The sequence below is a fragment of the Megascapheus bottae genome, chromosome 4 (genome assembly GCF_031878675.1).
Source record: "Megascapheus bottae isolate mThoBot1 chromosome 4, mThoBot2.hap1, whole genome shotgun sequence".
NCBI lineage: Eukaryota > Metazoa > Chordata > Mammalia > Rodentia > Geomyidae > Megascapheus > Megascapheus bottae.
Genome location: NC_143512.1, coordinates 66,532,479 through 66,553,566, shown reverse-complemented (window position 1 = coordinate 66,553,566; position 21,088 = coordinate 66,532,479). Strand labels below are relative to the sequence as shown.

Here is a 21,088-nt window from a genome sequence, read left to right as displayed (position 1 = left end):
AGCTACTTTGTGTACATGTCCTTTTGTAAACCAGGCAATTTCTAAGGAACGGATTAGTCCCACAGAGAGGACAAAGGAACTTTAGGATTTGCACAGCATTTGGCAAGGTCAAGGATTTTTTTTTTTTAATTTTTGAGATGTTTTTGAACAAGACAGAAATTTGTAGTTTAAACATTCAGACCTTGCTCGATTCTAAGTTTGTTATGAATTGGAAGAGAAAAGAAGCAGCACTCATTACTGAAACAAAATATGGCATAGAAATGGGCTGGGAGGTTAACAGATGTCAGAAGCATTTATTTATTTATTTATTTATTTATTTATTTATTTATTTATTTATTTATTTGTCATACGGCTTGAACTTGGCCTGGGCCGTTGTCCCTGAGCTCTTCAGCTCAGGGCTACCATCCTACCCTTGAGCCAAGTCCCACTTCCTGTTTTCTAGAGGTTAATTGGAGATAAGACTCTCAGGTCCTTATGTGTCCTAACTGGCTTGGAAACTTGATCCTCAGATCTCAGCACACAGCTCAAAAGAATTTTCTGAAGGAGCATGTCACTTCCTCTCCACCTGAAGACCAGACCCTTACTTTGGGGAAGGGCCTAAGGCTTATCAGTGCATTTTTTGCTCTTGTCAGAAGGTAAGTCTGTGAAGAGAACTAGAGTTTTCTACACTGTGGTTCTATTTGTCTGGTGGAATGAACTCTTCAGGTTTAGAGAGTCTCAATCCCCCTAACACTTCTGCTCTTTGTTTTCTTGTTTCCTGTGGCTCAGCTGTCAGAATTGGTTCTCTGGGACCAGACACCTACAGGGAACACTAGAGTTCACTGTGGGCCCATTCCCTACCTTTCCGCTGGCCCTCAGCCCCAGTCCCAGGGCACCCTCAAAGGCCATCTCAGCTCTAACGCAGGGACTAAACAATGGACCTGGTTAGCATGGCTAATGACTTAATTAACGAGTCTGAAAACCCAACATATCTTTTTCACAAGAGACATAACAGTAACCATGGCCCATTTAACAGGGGTGGTAAAACGATCACCTCACTATGTACATATTTTGTCCTGGTAGTGCTGGGGTTTGAACTCAGGGCCACTCACTTGCTAGACAGATGATCTCCCACTTGAGTCACATTTCTGCATTGGTAGGTTTTGAGGTAGAGTCTTAGTCTGCTCCTTTCTCTGGGGCTTCTCGTATAGTAGAGATGGCAGACATATGACACTGAGCCTGGCCATTGAGTGAGATGGAGTCGTGTGAACTTATTTTATGCCCAGGCTAGTTCTGAACTATGATCCTCTCAAGGACCATCGCCTCCCAAGTAGCGAGGATTACAGGCTCAAGCCAGCATGCCAAAATGAAAACATACTTTTAACGACCAAATTATTCTTTATATCTTAGTTTTCTTTTCATTGTAGGGCTGGGAGATTAAACGGTGTATTTGTTTTGTGAAGAGCTGCTAAGCCATGATTTACTTATACATTTGACAATATATAATTATTCATTATTATGTTAACTTTAAATAATTTATAAACAGCATTGCAGGCTGAACAAAGCAACCAATGATGCAAACTTAACTTTTTATTCCAGTTTATCCAGAAAAGAAAGGACAGGTGGGCTAAACTTCTGAAACTTTATGAAACTTGAGCTGGCCTCATCTGTGGTTTTGGAAGAGGTAGTAGAAGGGAGAAGAGAAAATGCCACTGACAAGGGGTTACAAAAGAGTCCCCAGTCTCCAGGCTGAGAGCTTACCTTGCTCCAGTTCCCCACTCTCCACCCGGCACAGGGACGGAGGTGGCACCTCTTAGCTGGGTCAGGCTTCTGAATGGCCTCACAGTCGGCATCCATCTGGGTGCTGCACTCCACGCTCCTCCAGTAGGCCCCCAATCCACAGGTGGTGGAGCACTGCAGCAGGGAGAAAGAGGGAGGAGAAAGAGGCTGGGAGAGACACACACATCCCTGAACTCTGGGGCCAGGAGTTCTCTGTGCTAGCTTCTGAGATTGTTCTAGAGACCTTAGATGTACCAACACTATAGTTCCCACCCACACAAGTTAATCTGAATCTCTGTGGTTTAAATTTTACCACAACTAACTTGAATAAAAGTGTAGAAGCTTGAGGCTGTAATCCTAGCTTCTTGAGAGGCAGAGATCAGGGGGACCATCGTCTTAGGATAGCCTGTGCAGAAAAGGCATTTATGAAGTGCCAGCTCACTTAGTTGTTGGGCTTGGTGATGTATAGTTGTTATCCCAACTACAGGGCAAGCGCAATGGCTGGATGTAGCATCCATCCAGCATCTGTCAGCCCCAGTGACATGGAGACCTGCAGAGCATGAAGTGAGAGCGTACTTTGACAATATCCAATGCAAAATGGGCCTTCAGTTCAATCCCAACAAACACACAGTAGAGTCAGGGCTCTCTGACTTACACGCAGGAGGAAAACCCAGGGCAAACATTTAACATGATTCTGACACCAATACCTAGGAAGTCGTCCCCACAACATTGAAGATCTCTATGCTTCTTTCCTCACCTCCGTCTAACGCTGCAATGACACTTCTCTCCTTGAGAAATTCTCAGATGTAGACAAATATTTTTACAGTGTATATAAAGAGACTGAAACTTGGAGAGCTGGCTTCCCCTAAGATTAAGAGGGTATTTCCCACAACCATAATTTAGTATGATGTCTGCCATAGCAGTGCTTCTTAAACTCAAGTTTCTGAAGGAAGCACCCAGAACTTTGCTCAATGCAGACTCTGATCCTGCAGGTCTATAGTATTGCCAAGATGCTGCACCACTGATGCTGAAGCTTGGAGTTAGACAGCTGTCACAACATGGTGCTTTTCACTGGATGTAGGAACGGTGGATTAATCAGTCCCCCTTTCTTATATGTAAAGCTCATCCCCCTTCAAGTATTCATACTTATTTATAATTCTTAAATATCTCAAGTTCAGTGTGGAGGTCTCCATGAAAATAATAGCTTCTGCTCTGGTTGTGTGATTCTCCAATTCCTCTAGTTTGTAAAACCAGTAACAGCACCAGGACCTCTCCTGGTTGTTGTGAGGACATAAGAAAATCACTCATGCACACTGCCTTGGACATTGTAAGTGATTTACAGCTGTTTCCTATCAAACATAACACAGCCACAGAGGCAGGCACATAAGTATCACTTTGCAGACATGCGGGCCAACAGAGTCTAGGGGCCCCAACCAAAGCCACACAAATAGTAAACTGCTAATTTCATGTGCTGATGTAGATCAAAAAGAAAATACTTAACCTAATTAGGAGTTTTTAAAGTAGTGCTAGGGATCAAATGCAAGGGCTTGCTCTGAGCTGTATTGTCCGCCCTCATGATCATTTTTAATTATGCTGAATTCCCAGATTAGGGATGATCCTGCTAAATCTCCTGTGAAAGCTACAGTTTTGTTTTTGTGCCATATTCATGTTGCACAACAGTACCCATTGTCTCTGGAGTCTGAATCTAGTTCTTTTCATGAATACATATTTCTGTATTTCTTCCTACGAATTCCTGTTTAGGCACTCCAAAGATTGAACTGTAAAGAGGAAACCCATGGAATAAAAGTGAAAATAGGGTTCTATTGTTTAGGGTTTTGCTTATTTAAGTCTCAAACGAGGAGTGAGAATGGGAGAAGAAAAGAAGGCCCTGAAGATGTCGTCCTAGGAACCAGGTTAGTGATCTTGTAATGACCAATCAGTCAGGTCAAGGAACAGGGGTCAGGGTGCTCCGAATTGGAACTGATGTTGAAGGTCATGTCAGCCTCATGTGAAAGGCTGTGGAAAATCATGCTGTCACTTTCATTCCCATGACACAGCCTACATTTAATTGACTGGCCTAAGGGATCTCACTGAGAAAGACAGTTCAATGAGAGGTGAATTTCTGGCAAAATAAGAGTCCTAGCTGGCACACTGCATAACATGAAATTTCTGGTTTTGTAAATACAAATCATAACATACATTCTGGAGGCCTCCTGTGTGTCCAATACTCCTCCAAAAGTAAGTCCCTCTGTGGTGGAACAGTCTATGAGTCTGGTACTAACTTCATTTTACAGATGGACGGTGAGGACTTACAAGTAGGAAGGGAGCCATGGTTCAAATCCAATAAATCCAGTCAAGTCCACAATTTTAGTTTTTGTCAATCACTTCATTTTCAAATCTATGATTACCACAAGAAATGTGTCCTGTACAATAGGGAAATTTATGAGACAAAAATTGGGAGCACAAACTAAGACATATTAAGCATGAAGGAATTTTAGGAATTAGTTCTTGCTTTTATGGAAGAGGGAGCTCAAAACATGGTCCTGGAGAATGGAAAGGATTGGAAAGGGCAGAGGTAGAGAAAAAGGAAATTCCATGCAGAGGAAACGGCATGAATGAAACCATTAGCAGGCATTAAGGGAATGTCACGATTTGGATTATTTGAAGCATAAGATGAATGAAGAAAACCAGAAGGCAATAAGATTAAAAAAATCAGATTAGTGAGCTTAATGGTATTGGTAGGCTATCTGATCTGGTATGCAATAAGGAAACTTGTGAGAAGGACTTCAGAAGTATTAAAACAATCTTTTTAGAGGACAAATATGGTAGTCTTGTCAGTCTTTAAAGAAAAGTTAGTAGAGGGCCGGGAGTTTGGCCTAGTGGTAGCATGCTTGCCTACCACAGGTTCCATTCCTCGGTACCACATACATAGGAAAAAGCCGGAAATGGTGCTGAGGCTCAAGTGGTAGAGCTCTAGCCTTGAGAAAGTCCAAGGACAGTGCTCAGGCCCTGAGCTCAAGCCCAGGACTGGCAAAAAAAAAAAAAAAAGTTAGTAGAAAGGACTGAAGAAAGGAAGAGAATGTAGGTATACAGGCCAAACAGGAAGCAAGAGCATGAGTCCCAAGCAAGAGGTAGAACTGAGGATCCTGCATTCTCAGCTATTGAAGCACTGGCTTTCTGTACTGGACAGTTCTTCCTTAAAAGGAAAGAATATTACTTCAATAGTGCAGGGCTTTTTAATCATTCTTGACTTTCAGACAAGCAGCCCTCTCTCAATCTTTCCTAGTCTCCTCCATCACCAGAACAAACAAAAACACACCCACCGAGTCTCCCATCACATCTACCATTAGAAACCACTGATCCTTAAAATAAGAGGAAATAGTCAAGTGGTACTGACTTGAATTGTTAGGGATTTTTAGTAGGTAGGAGACAGATTGACATCAGTGGTGATTTTAGTTTGGGAAGCAGTGATTAAGAAGTAAGTGACCCTTCTATGGAAAGAGGCTATCCCCCCCCCCCCAAAAAAAAACAGCTTCAGAAATGAGCCACATAAAAATCAGGGACAAATAAGAAACTCGAAACCCATAGCTTCTATTCTGAGCCTTAATATTCTGTGATAATTCCATACCAAAAATACGTTATCTCAAAATATACACAGAGGGAGAAGGCATCAAGCCTTGTCATGAATCTGATTCCCCCTGAATGGGGATCTCGAATTTCATAATACCCATGTGATTATCAAATATTATTCATCTTTTTAAGTCAAAGAGCCTAGAACTAACAGATGCCAATAGCTCAGTTTTGGTTAGCTAAGATGTATTGAATAAAATAGCTTGTTTTGGGCAAAGTCACACAATGATATTTGAGTCATAATTAATTCTTGTATCTTGATTTACTATAATCTGAGTTCAAAGAGTTATGGCTGTTTGAACATGCACATCAATTTTTCTTGGTTGTAGTAATTTTTTATTGATTCAACATGTCAATTAATATATATTAAATGTCCTCAGGGAAAAATCATCACAACATACTTAAATATAATAATTGCATAAATTCTCTGGGATTTGAGAATGGATGAAAAGATGAGAGGATGGAAAAAAAAAAACACCTAATTTCTGGATCTTCCAAACGTGTGTGTGTGGGGGGGGGAGGGAGGAGGGAGAGAGAATGAGAATTCTGGGGTTTGAACCCAGGGTCTGGCTGCTATACCTGAGCATTTTTTTTAATCAATGCTAATGCTCTAGTACCTGAGCCATGCATATGGCTTTTGGTGGTTGATTGGAGATAAGAGTATCATGAACTTTCCTTAGGCTGTGATCCTCAGGTCTCAGCCCCTGGAGTAGGATTATAGATGTAAGCTACTGGTGCGCAGCTCACAGCTACTTTTTTTTTTTTTTTTTGCCAGTCCTGGTCTTGAGCTCAGGGCCTGAGCACTGTCCTTGGACTTTCTCAAGGCTAGAGCTCTACCACTTGAGCTTCAGCACCACTTTCGGCTTTTTTTTCTATGTATGTGATGCCGAGGAATCGAACCCGGGTCTTTGTGCATGCTAGGCAAGCACTCTACCACTAGGCCAAACTCCCGGCCTCACAGCTACTTTTTAATAAGACTTTTGTATTAACTTTGGACCAGGACTTCCTTATTAACATCCCTAATGTAGGACACCACTTATTACTGGGATACTTCCTTAAAGAACTCCCCTTTCTTTTTATCCAAATTCATATCTCTTTCCATTTAAAACTGAAATTGTACTCTTCAAAGTCCTCAATGATCTTCTAATAGTCAAATTCAATAGGGACACTGTCTGCCCTTTGTTCTTAGGCATTCGTAGTCCCACCTATCCAGTACCAAAAGGCTAATAGTCCCAAGTATTAGATTTTTGCTAATTCATCTTTCTCACAGGATTCTTTCTGTTAGTAAGACTCTTGAACTTGGGCTGTGGTAAGGATTAAATGAGAGAGGTCATGTTAGTGAGGCTAAAATCATGCCTATAATGCATCCCATAAACTTCGTAACTTTTTGACAATGCATTCCTACTATTAAGAGACTTTAGAACTGATTAGGAAAGGAATGTGATCAAAATGCTTGGATCATGTTAGTTCTCTCCTTCTTTCAACAAATTAGTTTACTGTGAACACAGAAATATTTTCTATACCTGAGGTAGGATTCTTATGAATGGAGATAAGATGCTGATTCATCAATATCAAATGGGAACATGAAACATAAAAACAATCCAAAGGCAAATAATTGTAGCATTTGATTCAAAATAATGGGAGTATGAATCTAGATACTTATTTATGAGATGGCATAATGTTTTTACAAAAGAATCCCAGAGACTTAAATTTTCTTTTTCTTTTTTTTTTCTTTTTTGTGGGTCATGGGGCTTGAACTCTGGGCCTGGGTACTGTTCCTGAGCTCTTCAGCTCAAGGCTACTGAGTTACAGCACTACATCCTGTTTTCTAGTGATTAATTGAAGATAGGAGTCTCACATACTTTAGTGCCCAGGCTGGCTTTGAACTGTGATTCTCAGATCTCAGCTTCCTGAGTAACTAGGATTACAGGCGTGAGCCACCATGCCTGGTGTAAGAGTTAAATTTTCAATATGCTAAAATTCATGTGATATAGCAGGTTAGAATGAAAAGAGAAAGTTGATTGTCCAATTGCAACAGGGATCCTTAGACAAGCCACTCAGCAATTAGACACTTAATATCTATACTTGTAAATTAGTATAAATAAGGCACTATTTACCAGGATTGTCTCTCTTATAAGACAGGTGAAAGTAGTTTGAAAATTAGCATGCTTTATGTCTGATTATAATTGTATTGTTTTCTTACATGACCTGCTAATATTTCCCCTCTCTTTATCAAGGGAAATAAAATATGAAATGTCACAAATGCTGGAGGATGATTACTATGTCTTAAATCCTCTTTAGGGATATCACATTGTTTTAACAAGTTTATACACTGTACATTCAAAATTCAAATAGGCGAGAAGTGATTTTATTGCCTCAAAGGATATGTTAATTTTAGAAATGGATAAACAAGTATCTGGAGACTGAAAATAAAGGCCAACAATTTCCATCATCTTTACTTTCTCCTTTTTAAAAAATTCTACCTTTTACAATGAGCTTAGATGAATTTCCTTTGAGAGAGAGTCTTGCCAAGAGGCCTGGTCGGCCTGGAACTCAAGATCTTCCTACCAGATTCTCAAATGTTGGAATAACAATCATGTACCATTCTGCCCAAATTTAAAATGAATTTTTTGCCAGTCCTGGGGCTTGAACTCAGGGCCTGAGCAATGTCTTTGGGCTTTCTCAAGGATGGTGCTACCACTTGAGCTACAGCACCACTTCTGGCTTTTTCTGTGTATATGGTACCAAGAAATCAAACCTAGGGTTTTGTGCATGCTAGGCAAGCACTCTACCGCTAGGCCATGCTCCCAGCCCCAACATTTTTAAATGCATTGACACAAGGAAAAAAGAGATCAACTAAATATAGCTGACCAATAAAGTCAGCTATGTTCTATATTAGTCCTATTCTGCAGGCAGAAAGCAGGCATATAAAGATAATTTATCTGAATTCCATAATGATCACCAGCTGATTGTTCGAGGTCTCCTGACTTACTCAATTTCTTTTCACTGAATATCATGTGTTCTCTCTCCTATAATATACATAGCCTGAGCTGGCTTCAAACTCACTATAGAGCCTCAACTCTCTGGCTTCCTGTCTCCATTTCCTGAGTACCAGGATTATAGGCAGGCCCCACCATTAAAGACTCAGACTAGTTTGTTTATATTTTGGTCTCTGGTCTCACACTTACATTTTGAAATAGAATCTTACTTCATGCTCACATGGGCTTGAACTGAGATCCTCCTATTTGTGTTGCTAGAATGACATTTATGTGTGCCTGTGCCTAGCAGCTGTTTGAGATGGAGACTGTTGAACTCTTTTTTATGCCTTGGTTGGCCTGGAACTAAGTTCCCCAGATCTCGACTTTCCCAGTAGCTAGGATTATAGGTTTTAGTCTGAGCTCAGCCCTTAGACTATATTTTAATGCAATTTCATTTAAAAAATTGCACAAGAATAATATACCCTTAGTTACCAGTAAGGAACTGGAGTAAGAAACTGAACCACTTACTTCACTCCAATTTCCAACAATCCAGTATGCAGGCTGGTGGTCCTTGGAGAGCTGCTTATAATCAGAAGCATTCAGCAAAAACCCCTCTGCAATGAGACTGGATGCATCTTCCTCTGTCAGGACTGGTCCAGAACCTTGTGTAAGACTCGTGTGGTTTGGAAGTTCCTGGTGCTCATAGTTTGCTGACTTCTCTGAAGGTACTGGCTGGTGGTCTCCTTCAAGACTGAGTGGGCTGCGACTTTGTTTTTCAGTGACCAAACCCTCGGCTCTGGGGGTCTCATTTTTAAAGGTAATGGATCTTGGGGTAGGTAGTGAGCCTTCTCTCTCTGTGCTGAAGGGAGGCCTCAAGGATTTATCCTCCAGATACGGTGTTGGTGGAGGCCCAAGTGGTGTCTCTGTACCTCTTTCCATGGAATCATCTTTTCCAGGTTCTATGATCTTGCTCCATATCACCAAGTTACTTTCCTCTTTGTTCTCGTGCTGCTCACCATCTTCCCCTGAGCCACTCTGAATCTCCATTTCTGGATCTTTGGTCAAGGTATTATAGAATGTAGTTATCTGCCAGGTCACAGCATTGCTGGAAGATGGCAAGTCAGAATGACTCGTTGTGGATGTTCTGTCTTCCTGTGGGGTAGGAGTGGTGTATGATTTTTCCAATTCTTCATTGGGCTGCATACCTAAAGACCAGGAAGTAAGAGCCGGCTGAGAAGTGCTTCCAGGGGAAATGAGATGGTGGGAGTCTAGCTCAGCTTGGGTTGAACTCTGTTGCCACTTTTTTCCCTCCAGGTCTCCTTCAGAGGCTGTGGTGGGACTAGTGCAGTTGATGTCTGAAGTGTTTGTGCTCACAGCCTCAGTCACCCGTGGTGTGGTCAGTACCATGGGTCTGAGCGTTGGTGGAGGGATGGGCTGGGAGGGCTCAGATGTTGGTAGATTTTTCCCATTGAAAACTGTGCCTTTATTGGTTTTCAGAATTCTCCGGCTAGATGGACATTGCTGGAGTCCACATAGAGCTCGGCTGTTGGGTTTCCTTGTTCTGTCACAAGGTTCATCATGGTTCTTGGCACATGTGACACTACGAATCCGCACTCCACCGCCACAAGAAACAGAGCACTGGAAAAGAGAGACAGTCATTACTAAAGTGGGAAAAGATGCTTTCTTTCTCATGGTCAGGTTTACAACACATTAGGACAGACTCAATGATAACTCAGTTTCTACATGGGGTTTCTGAGCTCTTTTGTCCACAGAAATATATAACATTGGAAATCTTCTGGGACTCAGGGATAACTAAATGGCAAACAAACACTACGATCTGGTCAAACTGAATTTTCTTTGGGCTTTCAACTCTGAGTAGCTGGGATTCCAAAGACACTGTCATGCTTTAAACATGTCTCCCCAATTTCTTTAAGCGATACTGTGTAATTCTGTGTCCTAAGATCATGATACTACTAAAGTAGCATGAAATACGCTCATAGTCTCCAGAACCTATTTAGTTGAATTAAACATTTCTCTTTATATTCAGAAAAAATATTGTAACTCACATATTTTCTCCCAGGTATCATAGTTATTTGCCTTCGGCAGGTAGACAATCATCATACGTATATAGATCTAAGAACCTCTCGAATTTAAAGGTGAGTGTTTAATGTAAGGTGGAATTTATTATTTCCCAAAGAGTGAGATCAATCTCTTAATGTAGTATTAATAATATACACAGAGGTAATAGCCTGTGTCCTTCCTCAGTATCCCCTCCATGTTCTCTAGCTCATGTAAAGCATAAACAGCTAGAGTGTTCACCTTACCCATCTCCACACGTACAAATTGTGGTCGGTGGCCACGTAACGCTAACATTTTTAGGTATTCTTAAAAAATCCATACTTAATGTCAAATTGCTCTGTCTTTTCTTTTCAATGACATTTAAAATCAGGCAGAAAACATCTGGCACTTGAACTTGGATCATCAGGGTTTCTGTTGGCCATTTTGCATTTCTCTGCTCTTGTAGACATGAAAATGTTCCCAATGGCTGTGTGTTAAAGATATACGTGTAAATTTATTTGTGTATGAGTGTGCGTGTATGTGTGTATGGGGAATGATTATGGCATGAGAGCCCTGACCTAATCAATGATAAATTCCACTCATGGATCATAATTTGATGGAGTCCCAGTGAAGATAATGTGCTTTTGCTTATGTTCTGGTGTTAGGGATGGAACCCAGAATATTATTTATTTTAGGCATGCACTAAGCTACTTCATTAGCCTCTTCTTAATTGTGAAAATGGCTACCTATCAGCCTATTTAGTGAGAACACATTAGATTTGCTTATTTTAAGACAAAAGACTATCCTCAAAACAAAATTCCAAGTTGGCAGCCTAAGGACAAAATATGCTGTTTTATCTCCAAACAAGAAGGAGAAAGACAATATACAAACATTCAGTAAAGTGGCCATCATTTTAAAAAGCAACAATTTCATATTAATAAAATTCGGGATTGTGGCTTCTCTTACAAAAGCAGATGATCAACATTCATTGGTCCTATTCCTAAATGACAACTTTAAAAAAGTCATTAATGAAGACCTGAGATATGGCTGGAGTGTATATTTTCTCAGCATAGCTACCTTCTGTTCACGTTGCATTTTCTCATCCAGGAGACACTGATTCTTTCACATAGCTTGTGGATGCTATTCCTTGGTTTCAGGGCATGTTGTACTCAACAAGCCAGAGCCATCTACTACTCACAGTTGGCCCCAACATTTGGTTGTTTTCTCCTTATAGTTATTCCAGAACAAGCAGTGACACTTTGTATGCAGCCCCATGCTTCTTCCAGTACATTTATCTCCTGAGGAGCTGCCATGCCCTTCAGATGAGATAAATGTAGCACAAGACAACACACTCGGAACCTCAATTGGTGGTTTTAGAATTCTCCCAGCCACTTTTAGCTATGATTATCGTATATTCTCCCCTTATAATTTTGAACCCTGTACCAGGCAAGCAAGAAGCTTGCCAATCTGTTTATGCCCCCTGAGGGTTATCTTGCCCTCCCAGCTACCACTGCTGGATTCAGTTGTCTCTGGGGCAAGGAAGCCTGCTGAAGAAGGGTTCTGCTGCTTGATTAGTCTCCTCTACTCACAGGAGACACACAGCAAGGAGGAAGCAGGTGGGATTTAACAGGGCTGTGGCAGTGAGAGAATTTATTCAAAGACACAGTTGGAGTTTATCAGGGGGTAAAGAAAATAGCTAATACTTTAAAATATTTGGTATATAGGGCCATGAATTTATAAACAAATGACTAGAACTCATATTGAAATCAGGTTTAATAATGTTAAAGCCTTTAGGTCTCACCAAAACAAACAAATAAACAAACAACCCCAGATGGAAAAGTCCTAACATCCCAACCATCGTATGAAGACTTATTTAAACATGGGACAATGCAAAGGAAATCAAAAGGAGGTCATTATGGTGGGTCTAATCCAATATGACCTGGGAAATTTGGGCATAGAGACACAGACACAGGGAGAATAATATGAAAGGTGATGCATTTTCCATCTATAGAACACCAAATATTTGCTAGGAAATCACCAGAAAATAAGAACTAGTCATGAAACTATTTTCCCTCATAGCCTTTGGAAGAAAGTTACCCTGCTAATACCTTTATCTTACATTTCTAGCCTCTAAAACTATGACAAGAATGTTTTCTCCTTCTTATAGGAATTCTTGTGGCTTAAGATGTGTCTTGCTTTGCTTCTCTTTTAGCAATAAATATACCATTGGTATTTGTGGCCAAATCTTCCTTAAGACAAACCAGAGAAAGTCAGGCACTGATGGCTCATGCCTTTAAGCCGGAAGTTGAGATCTGAGGCTTGTAGTTCAAAGCCAGCCCAAGAAGGAAAGAGACTCTTATCTCTAATTAAAAAGCTGGAAGTGGAACTGTGGTTCAAGTGAGAGTACTAGCTTTGAGCTCAAAAGCTCAGTGACAGTGCCTGGGCCCTGAGTTCAAATCTTAGGACCAGCATAAACAAACAAACAACAGAAAAAAAAACAACTCACACCCCCCTAAAGCAAAAACCAAAAATAAAGCAAAAAAGAGCGAGAAAGAAAGAGCTTATTTGTTATAATCAACATTTAGTCTATTTATTTATTATATGTATCTTGGATATGAAGTGCCCCCCCTCAGAAGGCTTGTGTATTGAAGATGTGTTCTAGCTCTGGGACCACAGTGGGAGCATGGTGGGTCCGTCCTTACCAGGGAATTTAACCTAGTCCATGAATGTATTTGTCATATGATGGGAGGTGGTGGGAAGAGGTAAGGCCTGTTGAAGGAAGTAGGCCACAGGAGGTATATTTTTGAAGGATATTTCCTGCCTTGCTGCCTTTCTGTTATTCTGTTTCTTGGCTGCCAGGAGATGCGCAGCTTTCCTCTACCACCGTCCCCATTCTCTATAATGCTTCTGCCTTGCCATGAACTGGGAAGTAATAGAGCCAGTTAACGATGTGCTGAAACCCCAAACCATGACTCAAACAAATCCTTACTCCTTTAACGTATTTCTTACAAATACTTGTCACAGTGGTAAGAAACTGATTGATGTAACACTCCCACACCTTAAACACATAGCCACTTGGTTATAGACTGCTTTGTTCAGTTGTTTGTATGTTTTTGTCAGCCAAAGAAAGGGTAGATAAAAGAAATTCTTTCTAGGTCTGGGAGTGTGGCCTAGTGATAGAGTGCTGGTCTACAACGCATGAAGCCCTGCATTCAATTCCTTGGTACCATATATACAGAAAATGCCAGAAGTGGTGCTGTGGCTCAAGTGCTAGAGTACTACCCTCAAGAACACTCAAAGACAGTGCTAGGTCCTGAGTTCAAGCCCCAGCACTGGCAAAAAACATTCATCTTTCCAGTAGCCTTTAATTCCCTTTTCCTACGTAGGAAGCAGGGCCTATGTCTCTCTCTTCACCATTTCCCCCTACTTTTTCTGGTTACAGTAAAATAGATGCTTGCTAAAACTTAAAAATAAAAGATTTTGTAGACCCTGAGCACATCTGGTTTTGGAGGGTCCACTTAATGTCCCATCAAATATATTCAAATGTATTTCCACTGTCAGTGAAATGCAATATGTTGCTATAAAAATCATTTGAAAGGCCTTTTTCCCTTCTTCTTTTGAAATCATTTGCTGTGTTTAGTTTTTGAGAGATTCTGCGATCTCAGCCATCATTATGCAGTCTGGAATTCTATCAAACTGACAAAAGATTTTGGGTAAATTGTTTCCAAACATAATACATTGCTCATGATTTGCAAGAACTGCTGTATCACTAAATTTTGCAGACATTTAAAACACAGCATGGCACAGGGTTCCGAGCAGAAATTCTGCTGCCAGCATCAGATCTTGCCTCCATTACTTGGTAGCTAGGTGTCCTAAAGCAAGTGTCTGAACATCTCTATCCTTCAGCTTTTCTGCCTACAAAATGGAACTAACATAGTCATGAGGATTAAATGTATTAATATTCATAAGGGTGTTGAATATGTATATTACATGCTTGATAAATATGGGCTACTAATATGTAGGACTATTGCTTGATGATTTTGTGTGCACTTTATGTGCAAGGAATCCCCATTTAGTGAATCTTCAGAGGCTGATGTAACTCAAAGCACATCTGTGGGTAGCATCCTCTGAATGAAGGCATCAGCCTTCCACTCAGCTCCGTCAAGTGGAAGCGACACACTGGATTACTCGCAGCAGCATGTGTGTGGAACCACACACATATCCTTGTCATATCGTGACAATTTTTGGTCCCTTGTTTTCCAGTTCAGGCAGGTTATTATATTCTCCATGCATGTGAGCACAAGAAAAAAAACTCCTCAGGCAAATTTGTAATTGCAGACCCTTGAGAAACCATTAAGATTCTTGCAATTAGTAAATTCTACATGACAGAAATTATTAAGTGTTTTAAATACAGCCAACACCATTGTGGTAAATGGATTTAATGGGTGATCACAATGCCCCATTCAGTCTTATTTTGACAACACTGTAATTTGTAGCAATCTAGGCTGGCCAATCATGTGCCATGGCTTTGCCTCCGAAAGGGAGGAAGGAGAATATTCTGCTTACAACTGATATGTTGTAATACACCTGTCTCAATTGGTGGGTATATTTCCTTTACACAATATTTTTCCCCCTTTCTTTTACCATTTGATAGGAAGGTCTTGTAATCTAGCATCCATTTTGTTATTTTCATCTATTGTCCTACAGAGTATCCTGAACAGAAGTAGAAACTAAATAAGCCTGATAGTCATTGTTAGCTTATAAACAGAGTTTTGGAAATGTTTCCCAAGAGTGTAGATAGCTTTGCTGACATAAATGTTAGGGTTGTTTTGATAGTGTTTCCAGAACACTTCAATAATCTAAACATGACAATCAATCTCCATTTTTATAATAAAGCATTACATTTTTAATGCAATGGTCTTATCCCAGTTGATTATATTATTTATTAATCAGTCATCAGATATTTTCCATTTTTCCTGAAGGCAAGTGATGAGAGGATTGCCAGCAATATCCTAGTCAATGACAATATTATGGAAAGCTTGTACTTTCTCTAGGAATCTCATCAGTGAGCATTCTGTCTCAAAATTCCCGTCTCCTGAATTAAAAAACACTTACATACTCTTTAGATGATTGACTATAATATATACAGGAAACAGAGATGAGGCCCTTGGAGACCGGAGAAGGGAGATCTTTACCTCCTCAAATCACTCCTGTAGTACCAGGCTGACAGAATCAGGCTTCACAGTGACCCAGAGAAAATTAAAGCTTAGAAGATTTTCACAACCTTCTGGCCTTCTGATTTCTAATTATACTCAGAGCATTAGAACAAATTGATTTTGGAAAAAATCAATGTTTACTCAAATTTATGTGACTAATACCACATGTCCTAAACACAAGCTGGATAGAGAGATAATTTGAGGGGGCTTTTCTAAGCGTTAAATATATTCCCTATTATTTTACCATTAGGGCAGCATTTGTTTGATTTTAGTTAACTGTAACAAAGTACTGAAAAGTGTTCAACAAATGGCTTTTGGGGGTAAGTGGGAGATTTATTTCTTACCAATGATTGAACAATGCGTTAGCAAAAATCTCAGTATCAGTTCATATGAGCCTGTACTAGTGGGAATCTAGTAGTGGTATGTTGTTCACCACTGGATCAAGAAGAGCAAGAACCTGTATGGATAGGAAGCAGGAAATAGGATAGAAGAAAATAGGACAGAGAGCATTGATGGTATCCATTATGCAATTTTACCTAAGGTCACTTTGGATTGGTTAATGAGAAGGAAGGGCTGGAGGGCTGATGAAACACAAGTAATGTGAGCTTTCCTTCCAACCCTTTAGCTTACCTCACTCCAGTTGCCCACTGTCCAGTCTGATGGACACAGGATATCTCTGTTACAGGAAATGAGGGCCTTGGGCTTCAGCAGGTGCTGGCAGTCTGTAGCTGGGAGAGCTTGCTCATCAGAGCCCATGGTCTGGATGCACAACACTGTTCGCTTCTTCTCTCCGTAGGGCCCACATGTGGCTGAACAGGTTTCCCACTCACCTGCCCACCACCTGCAGGCAGACAGGACATGTGAGATCACCAAAAACATGTGCACATTCATGTAAGCACTGGACAGAGAAAGCAAGACCAGGTGAACTGGAATTACAGAGCTGGAAAATTCTTGGAAATGCCCTGGCCTGCTAGGGGGCCAGTTCTGCACATTTGCAGATGGGGCTAGGCTGACTTGTTCAACTGAGAAATAACCATGTTTAAAAGTGGAAAACAATGGGCCGGGAGTTTGGCCTAGTGGTAGAGTGTTTGCCTAGCATGCACAAAGACTCGGGTTCGATTTCTCGGAACCACATACATTGAAAAAAGCTGGAAGTGGTGCTGAGGCTCAAGTGGTAGAGTGCTAAGCCTTGAGAAAGTCCAAGGACAGTGCTCAGGCCCTGAGCCCAAGCCCAGGACTGGAAAAAAAAAAAGTGGAAAACAAGATAAAATAAAACATGTATGTCTTCTCTTTTCTAGTTTTTGCTGTGTAACTTCGAACAAGTGTTGTACTGGGGATTGAGTCCAGGACAAATATATACAAAGCAAAAACTTTAGCACTGAAGTGTCTCCGCACACCTTCAAACAAGTGTAAATCTCACTTTCTCATCTATGAAATGAATATAGCAATATCTAGTACCTGAGTGGTGTGGATGAATGAAATAGTAGTTCATGTAGAGGGTATAGGACAGGGCCTAGCGTATAAGAGCTCAATCACTTGTTATGATTCATTGGTCCTTTGTCTATTAGCATCCAGGGTCCTGTTATTCTTTAAGTTTTGTGTTTTTTCACTGAATTTTTTTTCTATTACAACAGTAAGGAGACATCTATTTGTATGTACTTAGTGGGTGACAAATCAGACACCTTGTTTTCATCTTTGTTCAAGTATATCTTCTGTAGTCCATTTATATTTTCACTGGTCTCTTTGATAAGGAAGGAGTAGAAAAGAGTAACTTAAGTAAGATAATTTCTTATCAGCTATTGAAAGTCATTCTCAACAATTGAAATTGTTTGTTCTAATCAGATTCTGATTCTTCCAGGAAAACTTAGTGTGTAACCTCATTATTTATGAATGATTGGTTCAAGGGATCCAGGATTTAGGCCAATCTGGTGAATATAATGTAACCCTTCTATTAATTACAATAAAAAAATAAATTAAAATATATATATATATTGTTAAAAAAAAAGATGGCAGTGGCCCATCCTGGCAACTCTCTTCTTTCTCCCTTCTCAATCATCATGCAGATTTTTCCAACTTCAAAGTTACAACAATTGTCTTCCCTTGGAGGTTTCGTTCCTCCATTATTCCTGTGAACATCCAGTTTCCTCATTCCTCCAAAGAATAATAAAAGATTTTTTTAATGGAAAGATAGCACTTCATGTAAGTGCTTCATTTCTTATTTTAACATAGCCTACTGACCTTGAGATACTATTGAATTTTGGTAATTTTACATAAAGCAAAACTTTGCAATATTATTTTTGTTCAGTAAATACAACATCTATGGCGAGGCATTGGTGGTTCATGTCTATGATCCTACGTACTTAGAAGGATGAGATTGTAAAGACTGTGGTTCAAAGTCAGCCCAGGCAGAAATGTTTATGAGACTCAAATCAGTAAACAACCACAAATAAGCTAGAAGTGGAGCTAAGACTCAAGGGGTAATGTGCCAAACTGTAGTAGATAAAAACCTAAAGTATAGCATACAGACACTGAGTTCAAGACCCAGTACTAATACAAAACATATTGTAGAAAGTCTTTTGATTTTCAAATTTTGTTATTTTGGGAGTTTTATTTTACCACCAACATTATCTTCTCTTAGCCACCTCCTTTAATTCTAGTTTTAATATCAACTTTAAAATCATAGAGGAAAGCCCTTGCTAAATTCTATTAATCCATTCAGCTAATAAGTAATTATAATTACTTATTCTTTGCTCTTTAAGTTGGTGTTTCATTGCATGACTAAAGAGGTAACACTTGACAGTATTATGTGAAGCCTAGTTAATGTCTTCTATATTAGTCTAATTAGTCGGCTCTATCTAAACATGTTTAGGAGAATCCAGGTATGCTAGTGAAATGAATATATATCTTTCTGGAAAGGCCTTTGTCTGAGCTGACTAAAAGCCTAATTTACTAGATTAATTGCTGCCATATAACACTATATCATAACAAAGAGATGTTACAGACCTTCTTGGTATATTATCTTCACTAAGTTTCCTTTACTTCCTGAAGTTGTCTTCGTAGTTTCTGGGGCAGAACCCTATGTGTTCTGCACTCTAGAGCATAAGGTTCATTGGAAATTGAACTCTGAATACAGCATGCAGAAATGGAATCTAATGAGAGTTACTTGGTTTATAAGGGCTCTGACCTGACTGGGCTCCCACAGGGATTGTGGAAACAGGTAAACTCTTCCTCACTTTCCTTCTGTGTAAGGACAGGTTTGTTCTCTCTTGCCCTTTTGACTTCCACCTTGTAAGGAAACAGCAAGAAGACTGTGTCACCAGACAAAAAACTTCTAGCCTGTGAAACACTGAGAAATATTTTGTCTCTTTTATATAAATTGTTGTTCTGTGGTAGTCGGATATAGCTGCATAAATTCAATTAAGAAATCCGATAACTAGTTTTGAGTGGAAACCTGCACCATTTTATTTTTCCTGCCTAGGTTTTTGAAACTCAGGTCGCAGAGCCAGTGTCAAGTTGTTGTCTGTTGTCTCTCTCATCTTGTTTAGTGTTCTGCTATGATCCCAATACTTCTAAGAGATTAATAGAAGAATATTCTTTTCACATTTATAGGATGTTTTATATCTATAGGAGACCGATAACAAAATGTCAGATATGCCCACCCCGGATATCTAATCATCCTTGATATTTGATTGGCTTTTAGCCAAGACAAGCTGATCATTTTGGCTTGTCTTCAGCAGGAATCCAAGAGGTCAGTTTAGCCCAAATCTTCTATTTGATCTGATGATTCATTCTAGTAATTTCCTACACCCACCCTTTCCCATAGGAGAAAATTCCCACTTGAACATGCTGTATGTGGAGCAGAGGCCAATTTCTTCACTCTGTAAACTTCCATTGTGGTGGTCCCTATATGTACCATGATAAAATCAAGTAAACTTTTTGTTACTGAGCTTTAACTATTTAATAAAATCTAACAATCATTAACAAATGTGGTGCTGCATTATCTGTATTTTTCTCTAATCATTCAATTTTAGTTTATTTCTTCCTAAATATCTCAAGGACTAGACATATGTCACTCATTCTTCTTCACCAATGACTAAGAAGTTTTGTTTGTTTGATTTTTTTTAAAAAAGGATTATCAACAAATGAAAGAAACCATGCAATCCATGTTTCTTTGGCTCTGGTTTACTTTGCTTAGCATATTGTTTACAAGTCTTTCCATTTCTGTACAAATGTTACAGTATGACTTTTTCTGATGGAAATGTAAAATTCCATTGTGTATATATATATATCACATTTTCTTGATCCATTCTTTGGCTGAGAGGCATGTGGGTTGATTCCACATGGTGGCTATGATAAACAATTCTGTAATGAACATGGTTGTCCTGGTAGCTTTAGTGTGGCATTGTGTTCCACTGGATAAATGCCCCAGGAATGGAATTCCTGGGTCATAGGTGAGCTCTATGCTTAGTCTTTTAAGGAACCTCTACACTGCTTTCCAGAGTGGTTGAGCAAGTTTACATTCTTACAGTGTAGTAAAGATCTCTTTTGGCCATATTCCTGCTAGCATCTGTTATTGTTATTTTCTTGATAATGGCCAATGTAATAGTGCTGAGGTTAGAAAACCTTGAATGAAATCATCTGCCATTCTTCTGTGCACTGGAAGAATGACACAGCTGCCTGAGTGGAATGAATTGCTATCAAATGTTTATTGGGCACAATATGGCCGTGCACTCTCATATCTGTAAGCTCACAGAGAGTTGCTTTGCTAAAAAAACCAATGTTCAGAGAGAAGTCAACAGGAAGAGGAGACTCAGATGACCTCTGTCTGCAGTCAGATACATTTCACTTCCAAAGAATTTCTTTGAAATTGACAGGACATTCTCTCCTGGAACATGCTTTGGTTTTGAAAGCTACTGGCTGTGTCACACATATTTTTTAGGTTGAGATAATCTTTTAAAATGTCTTTTATTAAATTCTTAAAAATATCAGACTTGAATTCTCCTTTGGGAAAGAGCACAGGATGTCAAGATTGGATGTAAAAATAAGATGTTACTAGGGGAAAATGACTGAAAAAAAAAGATTAAACCTTGCACATGAAATATTTGGGGAGGGAAAGTGACAGTTCTGAATGAATAAAAAGTTTACAGATGTCATGGAAATGAGGTGACAGAGGAAAATGTTGGAACTTGAAATTCATATCTAGGGAGAAACTACTAGGATAAGCATATAAAAATAAATAATGTGAACAGAGAAATCTTCATTACTTATCCCTTATAAACAAAATATTGGTACTCCTAAAATAAATAAATTCCTTTATTGATCTGCGCAACTAAGTCAATTTTGGAGTCAGGCTTTTTATCCATTTATATGTTTTTATTGCTTTTTAAAATGTTTGTACATTTGTTTGTTTACTTACTTCAGGCATCATCTTTCTTTGGAGCCCAGACT

The 21,088-nt window shown here is 39.5% G+C and overlaps 1 protein-coding gene across 1 annotated transcript in view; it reads right to left on the bottom strand.

Annotated features, from left to right (window-relative positions):
- The window catches only part of Adamts12 (ADAM metallopeptidase with thrombospondin type 1 motif 12), a 220,095-nt gene that overhangs the window by 28,100 nt on the left and 170,907 nt on the right, over positions 1-21,088 (bottom strand). The window contains exons 18-20 of the mRNA XM_090332079.1: positions 16,271-16,481; positions 8,895-10,004; positions 1,741-1,893 (exon numbers count right to left, since the gene is read on the bottom strand). Coding sequence (XP_090188205.1) covers positions 1,741-1,893; positions 8,895-10,004; positions 16,271-16,481 — 1,474 coding nt within the window. The remainder of the gene's footprint in view (positions 1-1,740; positions 1,894-8,894; positions 10,005-16,270; positions 16,482-21,088) is intronic.